Source organism: Myodes glareolus, chromosome 9, assembly GCF_982192425.1.
Source record: "Myodes glareolus chromosome 9, mMyoGla1.1, whole genome shotgun sequence".
In the NCBI taxonomy this organism is placed as follows: Eukaryota; Metazoa; Chordata; class Mammalia; order Rodentia; family Cricetidae; genus Myodes; species Myodes glareolus.
Window position 1 is genome coordinate 55,289,733 of NC_142034.1, and position 17,543 is coordinate 55,307,275.

The 17,543-nt window shown below is 47.6% G+C and overlaps 2 protein-coding genes across 7 annotated transcripts; one reads left to right on the forward strand and one right to left on the reverse strand.

Annotated features, from left to right (window-relative positions):
* Positions 1 to 811: 811 nt before the first annotated feature.
* On the forward strand, positions 812 to 2,229 carry Rangrf (RAN guanine nucleotide release factor). The gene is made up of 5 exons (XM_087910481.1): positions 812 to 1,038; positions 1,128 to 1,244; positions 1,427 to 1,583; positions 1,672 to 1,757; positions 1,977 to 2,229. The coding sequence occupies exons 1-5, from the start codon at positions 962 to 964 to the stop codon at positions 2,095 to 2,097; spliced, it is 558 nt and encodes a 185-aa protein (XP_087766607.1). The 5' UTR covers positions 812 to 961; the 3' UTR covers positions 2,098 to 2,229.
* Slc25a35 (solute carrier family 25 member 35) lies at positions 2,202 to 6,801 on the reverse strand. Of its 6 annotated transcripts, none has more exons than XM_048448326.3 (6): positions 6,337 to 6,770; positions 5,466 to 5,912; positions 3,914 to 3,979; positions 3,356 to 3,508; positions 2,924 to 3,058; positions 2,202 to 2,777 (listed from the first exon to the last, which is right to left on the reverse strand). In XM_048448326.3, exons 2-6 carry the CDS (start codon positions 5,838 to 5,840, stop codon positions 2,604 to 2,606), a joined length of 903 nt encoding a protein of 300 aa, XP_048304283.1. In that variant the 5' UTR covers positions 5,841 to 5,912; positions 6,337 to 6,770; the 3' UTR covers positions 2,202 to 2,603. The 6 variants fall into 6 exon arrangements, with proteins under 6 accessions (XP_048304283.1, XP_048304284.1, XP_085551258.1 ...); XM_048448327.3 differs by having other exon boundaries at positions 6,331 to 6,770; XM_085695132.2 differs by having other exon boundaries at positions 5,466 to 5,750; positions 6,337 to 6,762.
* Between the last annotated feature and the right edge of the window lie 10,742 nt (positions 6,802 to 17,543).

Consider the following 17,543-nt stretch of genomic DNA (forward strand, 5'->3'; position numbering starts at 1 on the left):
ATTTGAGAGGATTAGAACCATAATCCTCAGGTTAGGTATCAAAGTTTGAGGTCTGAACCCTAACCCAGACCCCCCACACCTGGACCTGAGGTTTCCTTTAATTCCCAGCATAGATCCGGAAATTGAGTTGTCTGGTTGTCAACCCATTCAGGGTCAAGTAACCCAAGAACAATGATTCTCCCTTCAAATGATTCTCCCCTTGCTCAGCAGACCCCACCTACATAGGCCCTTTAATTGAACAACTGTTCTTAGTTTCCCCGCCACCCCTGGGACAGGGTTTCTCTGTGGAACCCTGGTTGTCCCTGAAACTCGCTTTGTAAACCAGGCTGACCTCGAACTCCTTAGTGCTAGGATTAAAGGCATGCGCCAGCACAGCCTGGCGAACAGCTGTTCTTATTTTCATTTATTTATTTATTCACTCATTCATTTATTGGTTTGTTTTTCGAGACAGGGTTTCTCTGTAGCTTTGGAGCCTGTCCTGGAATAGCTCTTGTAGACCAGGTTGGCCTCAAACTCACAGAGATCCACCTGCCTCTGCCTCCCTAGTGCTGGGATTAAAGGTGTGCACGACCACCGCCCGGCCGGACAGCTGTTCTTAAGGACGGTCTCAAGTAACGTTCTTAGAAGGTGCTTCCTTTCAAAGGAAGGAGCAGGCGCAGGCATACACCGGCTTCCCAAATCCTAAACACAGACCGGCCAGCAAACCAGACCCTACGCCGGACCTGGCTCCTTCCAAGAGCTGGACTTTAGAGCACAGCCCTCAAGAATAGCTCCGCCCCCAGAGCGCGGGCGCTGATTGGTCAGCGTAACCGAGGGGCGTGGCTAGATCTTAAAGGTCCAAGAGCTTAGTAGGCCGGGAGGAGGCGGTGGCTGCTCCGGAACCCCAGAGGAAGAGATGCCTCAAAGGCCCATATAGGTTTCTTTAAAACCTCGCTAATGTCCAGACTCGAGTCCCAGATCTATGGAGCCCACCAGAAACTGTCCACTGTTCGGAGGCGCCTTCTCTGCCATCCTCCCGCCTGGGGCCATTGATGTGAGGTGAGAAAGCCCAGGCGCGCCCCGGAGGCCGGTCGGGTGGGTTGCGGGAAGAAGCCAGAGACAACTAGAGTGTCCCTGTCCCTCTCCAGCGACCTCCGACCGGTCCCGGACAACCAAGAAGTTTTCTGCCATCCCGTGACCGACCAGAGTCTGATCGTGGAACTTCTGGAGCTGCAGGCCCACGTGCGGGGCGAAGCGGCTGCGCGGTGAGAAAGCTAGCCAATGGGAGGCCAGGAGCCAAGGAGGTGGGCGGGGCCTGTGGCTGGACGGTTATTCAGGACGAAAACTCCAAGGGCGACGATAGCAAACTAGCCAGGAGAGTGAGACTCGAGGGCGGGGATGGGTTATTCAATGATGCCCCTCCCTACCCCTGTCCCCCCGACTCTAGGTACCATTTTGAGGACGTTGGCGGGGTGCAGGGGGCTAGGGCCGTGCACGTGTTATCTGTGCAGCCTCTCTGTTTGGAGAACTTATCCCTGAGGGGCAGCTGTCAAGATGCCTGGTTCCTTTCTGGCAAGCAGCAGGTAGCTAAAGAAAACCAGCAGGTGAGGGCCAAGGCGAAGGGGATGTGGAGCGGGGGAAGGGTAGCTCCACGTACCATCCTTGTAAGCATTCTGATTCTGATCCCTTTAGGTAGCAAAGGATGTCACACTACATCAGGCCTTGCTTCGGCTGCCCCAGTACCAGACTGATCTCTTGCTCACCTTCAATCAGCCCCCGTAAGGACTAAGGAAAGGGTGGGAAGCTCGCGATTGGGTGTTGCCCCCCCCCAACAATTAGGCTTGGGTGGGTCAAACAGGAAGACTGGCTGGTGGACTCCTTCAAGGAAGCAGAAATGAGCCAGGGGCTTGGGGGTCAGGGATTCCTGGTCTTCTGGGGAATAGGAAGTGTAATCTTGCAAACCTCAAGCTGGATTCTTTCTCCTTCTGTTCCCTAAGCTCTAACAGCAGGTCTCTTGGCCCTGAAAATCTGTCATGTCCACCTTGGAGCCTGGGTAACTTTGAACAACTGGTGACTAGTTTGACTCTTCATGATCCCAACATCTTTGGTCCCCAGTAAAGATGGTGGAACACATAACTGCTGCTGAGGACTCAGGGACCCAGTTCTGAGAGGGGGAGTTTCTTTCTGCTTCTTCCCTGGACATAAACATAAGACACCTCCTCTGCGGAAATAAACTTGCTTTATAAACAACATAGTTTCTGTGGCTTTGAATCTAAGAGGACACCTGGATCTCCCCAGTTCCCTTTGGTCTTGGAAGGGGGGCTTTTAAAGCTGTGTACAGGAGCAGGAGGGACCCAAGAATGGCAGTAGAAATATACTTTGGAGTGTCTGATTCAACCCTGAGATGGGTGTGGGGGACCTGTGTGGCAATTTAAAGCAATATCCATGGGAAAGACATAAATTACTGCTCAGAATGATTCAATCCTAAGAGAACAGAGAGGCAGTGGATGTGGCTGTCCCCCTTAGGTTCATGAGAAGTTAATCGGTCAGTAAATAGTCACTGAGATAGTAAGTAGTAGAGGCTGGTGCCCAAAGAGTGTTGATTTGGAGTACAGGAGCGTGACTCATTTAGTATATGTGCTGTAGAAGAAGCGCAGCTGATCCCAGAAGAAGAGGGAGAGGATAGTATGGGGGCCAAGGCGAAAATAGGAGGCACCTATACCCTTGTACATGCCAAAAAAGCCCTCTTTCCGAGCTGTCTGCAGCAGAGCATCCAAGATCCCCCGGTACATGAGGCCCTGGAGCATGTCAGAGGGAGGGAGAGCAGAGGAGGAGCATGTCAGAGCCTCCCAGGGTCAAACACCTCTGCAGGCAGCACTCGAACTGCTTTCCACCCCCCAGCTTTCCCTGGCAGCCTGAACCCTACCCTACAGCATTCCCTTACCTTGCCGTGGGTATCAGTGGGTTGGTTATAGAGCCTCGTGCTGGCCACATCAAAGGGTGTCATGGCCAGGACTACTGCGATGCCACTCACCATGGCAGCCGCCAGAGCCACCTTCCAGCTCTGGGGAGGAAAGATCTATAAGAAAGAGAATTTTATCAACCACAAGTCATTCAATCTTAGGGTAGGGCTGGCCCTGCCCTGGGAACACAATTTCTGGGCACTTCCATACCACTAGAGATGACACAGTGTGATAATTCTGGAGGAGGAGTATCTAGAGGGCTTAGGTACCCCTTCTAGTAGATAACAGAACCGTGTCTAAGGAGTCAATGACCTCAAGCCCTCTTGCTGCTCCCATCCCATCCAGAGCCCACCTCCCTTTTTCCACCCTAGTTCCCCATTCCAGGGATGGTCCCACCCCTTCCCTGGCAGTACCTCCCACTCGCTCAAGAGGTCCTTGGTAGATGAGAAGGTGCACAGCTGGGTAGAGGAGCCGACGACCACTCTGGGCAGGCCGCCCACGGCCCCACGCCACAACCCCACTAGACCATGTTTCTGGCCAATCTCGGTTAGTGCCTGAAACATGCCCTGGTGGGGGGGGGGAGACCATGGGGTTGGGGTTCAGTCACCCCACCATCAGGGACTGCCTCCTGATAACACAAGGTTCATGCACCTGTTGCCCAGACAACCCGTCCAGTGTAGGCTTAGAATCAGAATAGGGGCCCTCAGGTGTCTACTGACACTTGCCAACCCGGAGTTCAGGCTGAAGGCATGGAAGTGAGGGCATTAGCAGGTCAAGAGAATGGGGCAGGAAAAACAGGTGTGGAGATTGGAGGGACAAGGATACATGAGGGTCAGGATAGGCTCCAGGGCCTGACGAGTAGGACTGGATGGGGTTGGGCAGAGCAGGATTGGGGCTTCTAGGCACAGGCAGAAAGCTGGGAGAAAATGGGGGAGATGGTTGGGTACTCCAGTGGTTTGGGGGACCCTCACCTGATGCTTATACTGGTGCCCTACAGCAATTTCAGACTTTGCCTGTGCCTGAAGGTGTGTCTTCACCTGGGGACAAGAGAGTATCATAGCCTGTTGTCCCTGTGGTCATCTCCCCACCATGGAGACCAAAACACCCAAACCCCTTGCACTTCCTCTAGGGTATTAAGCAACCAATATATTCTTTTAATCTGATAATTATTCTTGTTCCCACTTAACAAATTGGTCATGAGACTCTGTGTCCCTTGGCTGCAGTCCCAGGGGACAGACCTCCTAGCACTGCAAGATACCCCGCCCCCTCCACATCCTACTTCCCTTGGGGCTGGGGGTGGGGAGTGGAGTTTGGAGAATGGCAGTATTTCCTAAGATTTCATGTTAGGCAAGATGAGGGTGTCCAGCCTCTTCTGCCAGCTCCCATTCCAGGTCAGATCTCCAGCTGCCACCTCCACCAGCCTCCCTGTTAGACTACCCAAAGCCGTATGAGTTCAGATGACTTTGAAGATGCCTTTGTCTTCAAATCTCATACACTAGGAGTGAGACCAAGTTGGCTCTCCTACAGATCATCTCATTCTCTTTGGTTACACTAAGTCTGGCCTAGTCCCAACAATAAACAGCTGTGTGACCTTGAGCCGGGCACCTACCGTCTCTGGGTCTCAGGCTCCCAACCCTTCACCTACATTTGATAACTCAAAGGAGTAAACTGTGAGACTGCAATTCCGTGATGCCCAGGACCCTCTGATCCTGCGCTCACTGAGGCTTGTCACTCAGGTCCTTGTCCTGCCGACACAAAGTCAGCCTCAGGGTTAGGCAATAACCAGACAACAAAAGCTACCCAATCACTGGGCATGGTGGTACATGTTTGTATTCAAAGCTCTCTGGTGGCAGAGGCAAGGAGGATCAAGAGGCCAGCTTGGGTTCACAGTGAATTTCAGACCCGCCTAAACCATATAGCCAGACCATGTATCCTCAAACAAACAAACAAACAACAAATAAATAAATAAATAAGAAAGAAATATTGTCAAATCTTTCTGCCAGGACCTATACTAATGCTTCACATGTACATCTCATTTGTCTCCTTTAATCCTCCTGACAACCACACAAAAACCTATAACTATTCCTGTTTTATAGATGTGGCAACAGTGAGTGGTTTTCCAAGACCTGAGTTCCTGAGTCTGATTCCAAAGCTCAGCTGTAGGCAGATGTGGAGCACACCTGTTAACCGCAGCACTGGGAAGCCTAGGTTGGAGTGTGGGTTTGAAGCCAGTCTATGCTACGGAAATTTTGACACTACTACAGAGGGAAACCCTGCCTCAACAAACAAACGACACCCCCACCCAACTCCCCCAAAGCAAAAATCTGTAATCTCAGCACATTGCAGTCATTTGGGTGGGTGTGTATAAGGCAGATTGAAGGTCTGGAAGCTTGTCAGCACTTTCCTGTGACTTTTCCTGCTTACACGGAGATAGCACCCTGTCACCAATGCCCTTATGAAGAACAGGCTCCCACCCTATACCAAGGGTCTTTCATGAAGGCCCCAGACAAGACTCCCTCTTACCATGTAGATTGGGCTTCCCAGATAGGCTCCCATGACCCCAGCTAGGGCCCCAGCTGCAGCGCTGCGGATAGGACTGTGGATGCCTTCATCAGTGCGCAGGTATCCCCTAGACTCCGCCAGCCCGTAGGTACCCAGTCGGATGCCATTCATCAGAAACTGGTACAGGAGCGCAGGGGCCAGGCCCTTCTGCAAGGCAGCCAGGCCATCCACCTTGCCAATGGTGAAGAAGGCATGGAAGACGTTCCGATAGTGGCGCTGGTAGGTTCCCGGAGCCTTCAGTTCTCCCTGCAATTGCATTCTGGTCTTCACAACCTCCAAGGGATTGGTGAACACACAGGCCCCGCAGGCTGCCAGACCACTCATCAAGAAGTCCATGGTAGGGGTAGCAACGGCCTCGGGAAGCAGGGATGGATATCAGGGCCAACACCTGGCTTTTTGCAGTCCAGGCTGCAACAGGTAGAAATTTAGAGAGCTAAAGTGTTAGAGTCAAATGTCAAGAAGTGAAGTAAGGTTAGAGGGAATTTGGGAGTCAGAGGGTGGCAAATAAGGGGGAAAGAGGAGTGTCGGAGAGTCTGGCGAAAAGGCCCTGTTAGCCAAGCGATCTCAGGTCGAGGAGGAGCAGAAGTTAGACGATGGCAGGTGAGAATGCCTGGGATGACAGGCTAGGGGGACCAGGGAGTATTTAAGGAAAATGCGGAGTTGGGAAATGGTAGCTGGAGAGGCTGGAAAAAGAAAAGCAACAAGAAGAAAAGGATCAGAGGGAAGATCCGGAGGTGCCTTGGCGACAAGCAAGAGGAGGGCTGCGAAGGAAGTTAAGATTCCAGCTAAGAATGAGCGTGGCAAGGTAGCTACGGAGCTGGAGCACCTTTACCCGGGTAGCTTGCGGAGGCCGGGCCGCCACTCTCCGGTCGGTGGAACGCAGCGCCAATGGGGACTCTCCAAGAGCCGCAGCCGAGCGCCTCCGCCAATGAGCGCGGAGCCGGCTCGGCGGCCAATGGGAGGTGCTCAGCGGCCGGGCCCTCGGCCTCCGCTGGAGCAGGTTGGTTAACTCTCGTGGGCCCGGCTGCAAGGCCCGCGACCGGTCTCCGCCGAGTGCCCGAGGCGCCGAGGTTTCGCTGTCCCGGAGTTGGCGCGTACCGTGGGTTCCTGAGCGGACGCAGAGGCTGAGAGCCGAGGGTTGGGCAGCTCCTCCTGCGGACGGCAGGCTCGCCGCGCTCGTCCTCTACCCCAGGTCATCTCGGTTTGGGGTTGTCTGACCGCAGCCACGCCCAGCGCTGTTCGAGTGCCAGGACAGCCCGGAAACAGCAGTCCCGCCCGCCAGGGAGACGGACACACCTGCTGGACAGCACCCATCTCTTAAGGCCAAATAAAATGTCTGTAGTGTCTAGTACTAGGGTGTGCCAGCTGCTTGATCTGCGGGAGAGCCAGGGAACGAAGCTTGATCTTACTAAGCTCTTGATCCTCACAATGACCTAGAGAAGGCTGGGCAGGTCAAGACAAGGATTTCCATTCCCTCTCCGGCGAGGCTTAGATTACACAGAGCAAACTTGTCTCTTGTTCTTGCTCCATGCGTGTGGTTAATCATGAAAGAACCCGCGGGAAAGAAACTGGAAAAGAGCGGAGGGAGAGAGAAGGCTTGGAGCAAGAAGGCAGGAGCTTAGGGTTGTCATCTGGGTGGCAGGAAGAAGCAGAGGGCTCGCCTGAGTAACAACTACTTTACTTACCGCTGAGTTCGGATTCGCGTCTTCCTACTATCTGATTGACGGTCGGCAAGTCACTTTCTTCTGAGAGACCACTCGGAAAACGAGCGGTGTCAGTAGGACTTGCTGCAAAGGAAAGGTTGGGCTGTGTTCAGTTAAATTTACTGGAAAGTCGGGAGTTGACAGAATTCTTCCCATTTCCTGGAGGTCGCTGCCCTCTCTGGTGGTGTCCACCGTCAGGATGCCCCTGAGCATCTTCTGGCTTTTCTAAATTGTCCGTATTCAGCTCTGTCCTGCTTTGTTCCTCAAACACGCACCTATTGTTCTCATTTAGCGGTTGTTAATTTTCCTGCTGCACCGTCCGGAAGTTCCTAGGAGCCCTGGGGGCCAGATCTGAGCCCTATAATTTGTTGTTTGTCAGACAGCCTTGCTGTGTGTCGCCTACAGGGGCCTCAAACTCAAAATACTCTTGCCTCAGCGGGTGGAGTGCTGGAGAGTTCAGGCCTGCTGCCTTACTGAGTGACAGGGTGACACCACACCTGGTTTCACATCCTGAGTTTGAAGCTTGTAGTTCTCCAAAGTGTGGTCCTGTAGCAGCAGCAGACCTGGGAGCCGCGTGGAAATTCTCTGAACCAGAAGGCCTGCAGGCAGAACCCTGACTATCTTGCATCGAGTCCCCAGGGTGCTAAAGTTTCAGAATGACTGGCTTACACTTTCTGTCTTTAATACCAGATGTCCTAGAGATGGACATATTTTAAGGTGTTATTCTTCAAGAGTAATCTTAACCTTTATAAGTTTTCTGGACATTTAAATTATTTGTTTCTTTTTTTCTTTCTTTTTTTGTTTTTGGTTTTTTTTTGTTTGCTTGTTTTTTTTTTGTTTTGTTTTTTGTTTTTGTTTTTTGAGTTTCTCTGTGTAGCTTTGAAGCCTCTCCTGGACCTTGCTCTGTAGACCAGGCTGGCCTCGAACTCACAGAGATCCACCTGCCACTGCCTCCAGAGTGCTGGAATTAGAATGGGCCACCACTGCCCAGCTCATTTTAATTTTCTGAACATTGCACAAAAATTGTAAAGATAGTGAATGCTTTCAGATACTCTGTATGCAGCTTCCCTGTTATACTATCCTCCACTATTATCCACATTGTTTTGGACTCAAGTCAGGATGTTAGCCAGGTTTCTTTTGTTTTTTTCTTTGACTCCTTTTCTTTCAGGATCACATGCAGACGCTAAATCATGTTTCATTGTCGTTGTTCCTTCTTAATTATGGAAGTTTCTCAAGCTCCCCTTGTTTTCTTTTTTAAGAATAACTTATTGCTATTTATTTATTGATTTGATTGATTGCTAGATAGATAGAGTCTCACTACGTAGCCCTGGCTGATCTGGAACTAGGCCAGACTGTCCTCAAACTCAGAGCTCTGGTTGCTTCTTTCTCCTGAGTCCTGGGATTGGGCATTGACTGATCTTTTAGAGGACCCAGTTTTATTTTATTTGTTTTATTAATTTTTTTTGTTTATTGGTTTGTTTTGTTTTTGCTTGTTTTACAGACAGGGTTTCTTTGTGTAGCTCTGGTTGTCTTGGAACTATAGACCATGTTGTTCTTGAACTCAGAGATCTGTCTGCTCTGCCTCCTGAGTGCCTCTGCCAGCTCCAGGGGACCCAGTTCTAATTCCAGCACTCACATGGCAGCTCACAAGTCAACCATGACTCCAATCCTAAAGCCATTTGATGCTCCCTTCTGGCCTCTGTTGGCACTGCATGTACATGTGTACATAAAAAAGACATTAATAAATAAATAAATCATAAAAAACAAAATAAATAGATAAATGGAATAAAATACAAACAAAAGGGGTGGAGACCTATTTCTCCCTTCCATGAAAATAGACCACCTACATTGAATTCTTCTGTATGGGATATTTTTCCCAGCTAACACATTTATTTACTTATTTACACATTAATTTATATTACTGATATCACTATGGACTCATGGATATTTGTTTTATATTTTGAGTTAAAGTCCAACACGTTTTATTCTGTTGCTCAATTTATTATGCCTTTGTCTTTTGGAGTTAGTGTGTATGTGTGAATTTCTTTATTATATTTTATTATTTATTGTTTTGAGACTGGGTCTTGGTGTGGGAACTCCTTCTGTATATGTGTTGCTTTTGTTGGTTAATGAATAAAGAAGCTGCCTTCCGCCAATGACTTAACAGAATATAGCCAGATGGGAAATCCAAACAGAGATGTAGAGAGAGAGTAGGCAGAGTCAGAGAGAAGCCATGTAGCTGCTGCAGGAGATAGATGCCTCTATGGGAGTGTGCCAAAACTTTGCTGGTAGGCCACGACCTCATGGTGATGCACAGAGTAATGGAGATGGGTTAGTTTAGGATATGAGAGCTAGCTAGAAATATGCATATGCTAATAGGTCAAGTAGTGATTTAATTAATACAGTTTCTGTGTGGTTATTTCGAGTTTGAGCAACTGGGAACAAATGAACAGCTTCCACCTACAGGGTCTCATGTAGCTCAGACTGATCGAGAACTTGAAATTCTCCTGCCATTTGGGTGCTAGGATTACAAACATAGGTTACCATGCCTGGCCTAGATAGGCTTCTTTGATTTAGAAATGTATGCTTAATTTTCATTTATAATTAATATTGTTATTATTGATAGAGTCTCTCCATATAGCTCTGGCTGTCCTGGAACTTGTTATGTAGACCAGACTGGCCTTGAACTCACAGTGATCCACCTGTCTCTGCCTTGTGATTGTTGGGATTAAAGGCATGTGCCACCATGCCCAATTCCATCCATTTTGTAGTTAGATATATACCACTTCTTTTTGTTAGTTTTTGAGATAGTATCACTATATAGCTAAGATTATCCTTGAACTGGAGATCCTCCTGCCTCAGCTTCTACACTGTCACACTTGTCTGGTAATTCATTTCTTTTTATCAGGTAAATAATATTCCATCATGTTGATGTGTGACAATTTGCTTTTGTTTGTTTGTATCCTATACAGAAGATTTCGATGTAGGTGTTCTGTTTTCATAGAGGGGGAAAATAGCTCTCGCCCCTTTTTGTTTTATTTGTACTTTATTCTATCTATCCATCTATTTATTTATTAATAATTTATTTAACGTTATTTTGTTTGCACTGGTGTTTTGCATGCATGTATGTCAGGGTGTTAGATCAGATTTTGGAGTTACAGACAGTTGTGAGCTGCCATTTGAGTGCTGGGAATTGAACCCTGGTCCTCTGGAAGAGCAGCCAGTGCTCTTCACTACTGAGCCATCTCTAAAGACCCTCTATTTTTTTTTTAATATTTACTTTTTTATTCATGTCTATGTATGTCCACATGTGCATGCAATGCCAGCAGAGGCCAGAAGGGAGCATCAAAAGCCCCTAGGACTGGAGTTATGGTTGGCTTGTGTGCTGCCACATGAGTGCTGGGAATTAAAACTGGGTCCCCTGGAGCAGGCAGAGGCACTCAGGAAGCAAAGCAGGCAGATCTCTGAATGCCAGCCTGGTCTATAGAGCTAGTTCCAGGACATCCAGGGCTACACACACACACACAAAAAAAAAAAACCACCCCAATCTCAAAAAAACAACCAACCAAACAAAAAAAGAAAACAAAAACAAACAAACAAAAAAAGAAAGAAAGAAAAGAAAAGACAAAAAGAAAAGAAAAACAAAGGAAGTTTGAAAAACTGCCACAATTAAAAAGGGCTTCTCTGTGTACCACTGGCCGTCCTGGAATTCAGTCTGTAGACCAGGCTGGCCTTGGACTCAAAGATCTGCCTATCTCTGCCACCTGAGTGCTGGAATCATACTTCGGGTGAACTTTTTGTTTTGTTTATGTGCTGGAGATGGCATTCAGGAGCATGCACATAAATCGGCAAGCCCCGATCTTCTAATCTACTCTCAACCTCTAATTCTAGAATTTCTATTAAGGCAACATAATGGTCACAAATCAGCAATCTAGCCTTGTAGCCTTAGAGAGAACACAAATCCTTGAAAAGGGACTCGTGATCAGCAGGGGACACCCTGCTTCTTCCTTCTTCCTGGATGATAAAGTAGAGAACCACAGGAAGTGGAAGGCATGGCCCACTCTAGCAGCTCCTGGATGACAAAGACCTTTCAACCTGTAGCAGAAGAGAGGGGGAAAAAGCAGCTGTCAGCACTGCCATGACTCGTGGGGTAGATGGACCAGACACTTCACACTGTGCTTAGCTTTTTTCTTTTTTCTTTTTTTTTTAAAAATATTTATTTATTTATATTTTACATACATTGGTGTTTTGCCATGAGTGTTGGGTTTCCTGGAACTAGAATTACAGACAGTTGTGAGCTGCCATGTGGGTGCTGGGAATTGAACCCGGGTCCTCTGGAAGAGCAGTCAGTGCTCTTAACTACTGAGCCATCTCCCTAGCCCCTTTTTCTTATTACTTTTAAAAAAAAAATACCAATCCAAATTCCCACTCTCTCCCCTTCTCCCAGACCCCTCTCACTCCCTCCACCCACCCTCCCACCCCATCCCCTTCAATCCTAAGAGAAGGCAATACACCCCATCCTGTAGAAAGTCCAAGGTCCTCCCTACTACATCTACATTGGGCTGATGTGCTTAGCTTTTTAAGAAGCTGCTACCTGGGCCTGGAGAGATGGCTCAGTGGTTAAGAGCAGTGACTGCTCTTCCAGATGGACCTGGGTTCAAGTCCACTCACAAGGCAGCTCACAACTGTCTGTAACTCCAGTTCCAGGGGATTTGGCACCCTCACACGGAATACCAATGCATATTAAGTTATGGAAAGCTGCTAGCTGGCTTGTAATCTCAACACTTAGTAGCAGGAGACTACTAAGTGTTTAAGTAACACTAAGTTACTAAGTGTTAAGTGCAGGACTAAGTGTCCTGCAGTTTAAGGACAGCCAGAGCTACATAGTGAGATTCTGTCTTAGGAAAAGAAAAGCTGGTGTGTAAATCCGTGTTAGAGCACGCTACCCAGAGTGTGCAAAGCACTGTGTTCCACTACTAGCATCGCAGAAAATTAAAAGCCAGCACCAGATGCAGACTTCCAACCTTAGACCATTCTCGGGTTACTCTTCTCCTTGCTGTGACCACATGACTCACTCACACACACACACACACACACACACACACACACACAAATTAAGGGAGGAAAGGTGCATTCAAGATCATGGCTCAAGGGGCAGATTTCATCTTAACAGGCAAGGCTGGTCAGGAAGCAGAGAAAATGACTTTAAAAATTCAGTCCAAAATCTCAGTCCACAGGGCAAGAATCTCAGTCCATAGTTGACAAGATTAACCGTCAGATGTTTACCCTCTTCAACCTGACACCCGAGCATATGTCTTTTTTTTTTTTTTTAAAAAAACAAATTCTCCCTAAATAGCCCTGGCTGCCCAGGAACTCACAATATAGACCAGGCTGGCCTCAAACCCACAGAGATCCTCCTGCCTCTGCCTCTTGGCCCTTTGAGTGCTGAGATTAAAGACATGTGCCACCATGCCTGGTCAAATTCATAATTTTTAAAGTGTAACATTGCACTCCTGGTCTTTGAAGCCTCATGTTGCTCTTTTGAACTTTTTTTTTTTTTTTTTTAACAAGACAGGATTTCTCTGTGTAGCTCTAGCTGTCCTGGAACTCACTTTGTAGACCAGGCTGGCCTTGAACTCACAGAGATCTGTTTGCCTCTGACTCCCAAGTGCTGGGATTAAAAACATGTGCCACCACTGCCCAAGAAAACATTTTTAATAATACTAACAATATTATTTGTGTGTGTGCGCACAAAGACAAATACCACGACATGCATGTGGAGGTCAGAGGATGACTTTGTGGAATTGTTTCTTTATGTGGGTTCCAGGGATCCAACCCAGGTCACCAGGGCCACAAACCAAAAGCCTTTACCTGCAGGGAAAACAGCAACAACCATGTGAGGGAGGAAAAGATTATTTGTCCCATGGCTCGGGGGTAAAGTCCATCATGTTAGAGAAGATATGATCACAGGTACATGGCTCCTGAATTCACCCAACCTGACATACGTACATTTCATTCCCTCACATATATGTCATTACATATGCTTATTCTGCAGACAAAAAAAAAATCTACTCACAATTTTTCAGGTCAATTTGCTTTGTTCTTTTTAAGAAAGGGTCTCACTGTGTAGACTGGGTTGGCCTGGTACTTGCTATGCAGATCAGACTGGTTTCAAACTCACAGAGATTAAACTGCCTCCTACGTGCTTTAATTAAAAGCATGCACTACCATGCCCAGATTAATTTGTTGTTGTTGTTATTTTTATATTTTATGCATATGACTGTTTCTCCTTCTCTTATGTATTTGCACCACAAGCATGGCTAGTGGCCCTGAGGGTTCAAAGAGGCAGTGGATTTCTTGGAACTGGAGTTCCAGGGAGTTTGTGAGCCACCATGCGCATGAACCAAACCTGGGTCCTCTGCAAGAACAGCAAGTGCTCTTGACCTCTGAGCCATCTCTCCAGTCCGATTATGCTATCTGAATTATTGTAAAAGGGTTACATCTCCTACTGAAGTCCCTCGACAGATTTGAGAGAAGCTGGAGAAAGAGCACAGAAGTCCCAGATGCCAGTGAGAAAGCCATGGAACCAGAGAGGGCCGTGCCACATCTTGGAAGGTATAGGGCTGCTTGTCCCGCCCAATCTGCGGAGCCCTACTCTCCGATATGGGGCGGGCTTCCCTTACCGAACAGCGAGCCTGGATCAATATCCTAGGAATTAAACAGACACACACAGAGAGACCAGGATCATTTGCCCAAAGGGTAAATGTCAATCTTTATTCAGCACATGTCGGGTTTATATACTTGGGGCAAAATGACGAGAGCCTCCTCCCATCTGGGACAGGGAATGAGGGTGCCAGGCGCCACCGGCTTGGCTTGAGAACTGAGGGGAGGGGGTGTCAGTAGCTGCGGTGTCAGACACGGTGGGAACCTTTGCTTGCAGGTGGAATTACCATATCAAAAGAGGACAAAGCTCTCTCTAAACTAATCCCCCAAGGCGGTGAGCAGAGAAGGCAGGAAGCTAGGAGAAAAACAGCCCTGCATAGAGCCTCGAAGAAAGGGAAAAAAGCCCGGGTACCAACAGCTGCTTTCTACAGTTCTGCTTGGATGAGTACAATTTGGCTGCCAGAGCGACACCTGAAATGCTTGCTCAGACTCCACCTGGTGGCAGTTCAATTTCATCTTCCTGCCTCAGCTCCCTAGTGCTAGGACAGTTTATATATATATAAACCTTTTATATATATACACATGCACACACGTATATTTATATATATTATTCTATATAAATATATCATATATAATTTATATATAATATATATTTTTATATTTATATGTGTGTGTATATACCTTTTATAGTATATACTTTTTATAACGTCACTTTTATAAGCAGCAAAACTAAAAAACAAAACAAAGGAAAACAAAAAACCCATCCCCAAATAAACAACAAAAAGCCCCCTAACATTTCAGTCAAAATATTTACCTGACTTATTTTGCTACATAAGTGTCTAGTTTTCTTGCTGGGGTCTCCAAGACTCTTAGGAGAAAGTATTTCCTCTCCTGAAATACCTAAAGCACCAATAGATGGGGGCCGGGTGGGTGCTTGGCTTAGGGTGCTGTGTAATGGGAGACTATCGTACTCAACACACATTATAGGTACTCTGTGAAGAACAAGGCTGAGAGAAAGAGAACACTGGGGTGAAAATTCCGTTCCTTTGGCTTAGATCATCAAGTGGTAAGCAGCCGCTTGGCACAGTGGTGAGTGTCTGTAGTAATTACAGCCAAACATTGAGGAAACTGAGATAGGAAGATTGCCTGAGCCCAGGAGTTCAGGACCAGACTGGGCAACCTTCGAGAGAGGCTTCTCTCAAAAAAAAATCAAACAAAGCAAGAACTAAGCTTCTGTTGAGGACCTTTTGTGTACCTGACCCCGTTTCAGAAATTTTGGGAGATGTTACATTATTAAATAAAACAAATAAAGAGTCTATATGTGGGGTTACTTTCTAATATAGAGAGAACTCACTGTAAGTACAGCACAATATGTAAATACAGTGTATGGGACGGTACAGGTCTGACCGCCATGGGGGGGAAGGAATGTTGGAGCTGAGAGATGACCCGAGGGTGGAGTGCTTGCTGCACAAATGTGAGGACCTGGGCTCAGATCAGCATGAGTGCCAGGCCATCCCAGAGAGCCCTCAGATAACTGGCTAGCATGAGTAGATGAACGGGCACGCTCTGGGTTTAAGTGAGAGTCCTTGTCTCGATATATATGAGGTGGAGAGCCATCAAGGAAGACACCCCATGTTAACCTCTGGCTTCTAATCAAGTGTGCACCCACATGCATAGGAACCCATGTTAACTCATACATGTGCAAACACACAAAATACACATGTCTACACACACACACACACACACACACACAGAAAGTTTGAGAATATGGTATGGGAGAGTGGATTGCAATTTATTTTTCTTCTTTTCCATTTAAATGTTTATTTTTATTTGTTATCGTTGTGTAATAGTGGGGCCCGAGCCACAGCGTGCAAATGTCGAGGTCAGAGGACAATGCTTTTTGTTTGTTTGTTTGTTTAAGGCAAGGGTCCTGTCCTGTAGCTCAGGAAGGAGGCCTCCCAGCTATACTTCTCAAGTGCTGGGTGCCTCATCACCCCCAGTCATCTTTCCTTTTCCTCTTTTATTTATTTCCTTACTACTTTATTTTTATTTTTTTAAGACAGAGTCTCTGGCTCTCCAGGAACTCACTCTGTAGACCAGGCTGACCTTGAACTCACAGAGATCTGCCTGCCTCTGCCTCCTGAGCTCTGGGATTAAAGGCAAACACCACTATGCCTGGCTCCTTATTACTTTCTTTTTGAAAAATATTTATTTTATTTTTAATTGTGTGTGTGCTTTTATATGGGTATATGTGTATGAGTACTGGTGCCTGTGGAGGCCAGAGGTGTTCGATCCCCCAGCAGCTGAAGTTGCAGGCGGTTGTAAACTGCTTGGTGTGGGTGCTGAGAACTGAAGCTGGTGCTTTAAATGCTGAGCCATCTCTCAGTGAAGCGCAGAGAGAGAAACTGGGGTTCAACCTGAAGATCCGGAAAGCGAAGCCATCAGCTCTTGGCTCTGACCTCGACTTCAGACCGAAATGGCGATCCTGCTTCCAGGAATCTCAGAATGAGACTGTGTCTGAGAGCTGTTTTCTTCCGTTTTATAACCCTCTTTAGAGCTGAGATTAAAGGTGTGCACCACCCGGTTTCTATGGCAAACTAGTGTGGCTACTGGGATTAAAGGTGTGTGTTACTACTGCCTGGTCTGTAAGGCTGACCAATGTTTTACTGTTTTACTCTCTGATCTTCAGGCAAGTTTTATTTATTAAAATACAAATGAAATGCCACTACATCTCAGTCCTTACTTTCTTCTTTTTTTAATGATATCTTTATTTATGTGCATGCGTGTGTGTCTGTGTGTATGTATGCTGTGTGTGGGTGCCCTTCGAGGCTAGGCAAGGGTGCCTTGTGGCCGGAGTTATAGGTGAGCCATGCATTGCTGGAAACTGAAAGCAGGTCCTTAGGAAGAGCGCTTAAGCACCAAGCCATCTCTAGCCCCCTGGTCAGTTTCTTTCCCTTTGGAGCACTCGTTGGGACTCAGAGCCTGGCATAATGCTTGAGAGGTGCTCTGCTGCTAATTCACACCTTCAACCTGGGTTCCCTTTTCCTTTTCCCCCCCTTTTTTGAGACAAGGCCTCAGCAGGTAGCCCAGCGGATTGAAATTTTAGAATGGTCAAGACAGCCCTCTTTGAGAGGGTTTCTTCCAGCTGCCAGAATGTGGGGAAGGAATGCTTCAGGGAGATTTCTTGGAAGATTTCCAGGCATCAGTTCAGAAGATCCTTAGTTAGAAGCAGGCCTGAGGGGAAAGGTTGGGGAACAGGGCAGATTGAAGTCCCTTAGAAAGACATTAGGTTTTAGACATTGAGCAAAAAGGTATTTAAAACATCTTTCAGTACTAGCTTGCTGGCTCTTCTTCCCTGTGTCTGGCTTGGCGTGTGTGGATGTGTGCCCATGCCAGTGACATCAGATGAGGACCTCTCTTGACAAGACCATGCAGCTTCACCCCCCTCCCCCCCCCCCCCCCCCCCGCCTCCTTCCTAGGCTGGGGTGTGGTTCACTCCACCCGCTTCAGCTGTTTTTATCACACTCTCCCAGCCCTGGGAACTCAGTTTCCCAGTCGGAGAGTAAACTAAAGGTATGCGGTAGGGGCCATTCCACAACCTTCTCTCCAGACATTGATTCTGGGCTAATCACTGTGGGAACCTCCCGGTGGGACAAGGAGTCAGAGCCGGGAC

Excerpts from the sequence above, each read along its gene's own strand:
- Slc25a35 (XM_048448325.3), bottom strand. The coding sequence starts at position 6,701 with ATGACCTGGGGTAGAGGACGAGCGCGGCGAGCCTGCCGTCCGCAGGAG. Across the intron at positions 3,059-3,355 it reads ACCTCTTGAGCGAGTGGGAG|ATCTTTCCTCCCCAGAGCTG; the intron begins GTACTGCCAGGG and ends TCTTTCTTATAG. Across the intron at positions 2,778-2,923 it reads CCACTGATACCCACGGCAAG|GGCCTCATGTACCGGGGGAT; the intron begins GTAAGGGAATGC and ends GACATGCTCCAG.
- Rangrf (XM_087910481.1), top strand. The coding sequence starts at position 962 with ATGGAGCCCACCAGAAACTGTCCACTGTTCGGAGGCGCCTTCTCTGCC. Across the intron at positions 1,039-1,127 it reads CCTGGGGCCATTGATGTGAG|CGACCTCCGACCGGTCCCGG; the intron begins GTGAGAAAGCCC and ends GTCCCTCTCCAG. Across the intron at positions 1,584-1,671 it reads TAGCTAAAGAAAACCAGCAG|GTAGCAAAGGATGTCACACT; the intron begins GTGAGGGCCAAG and ends TGATCCCTTTAG.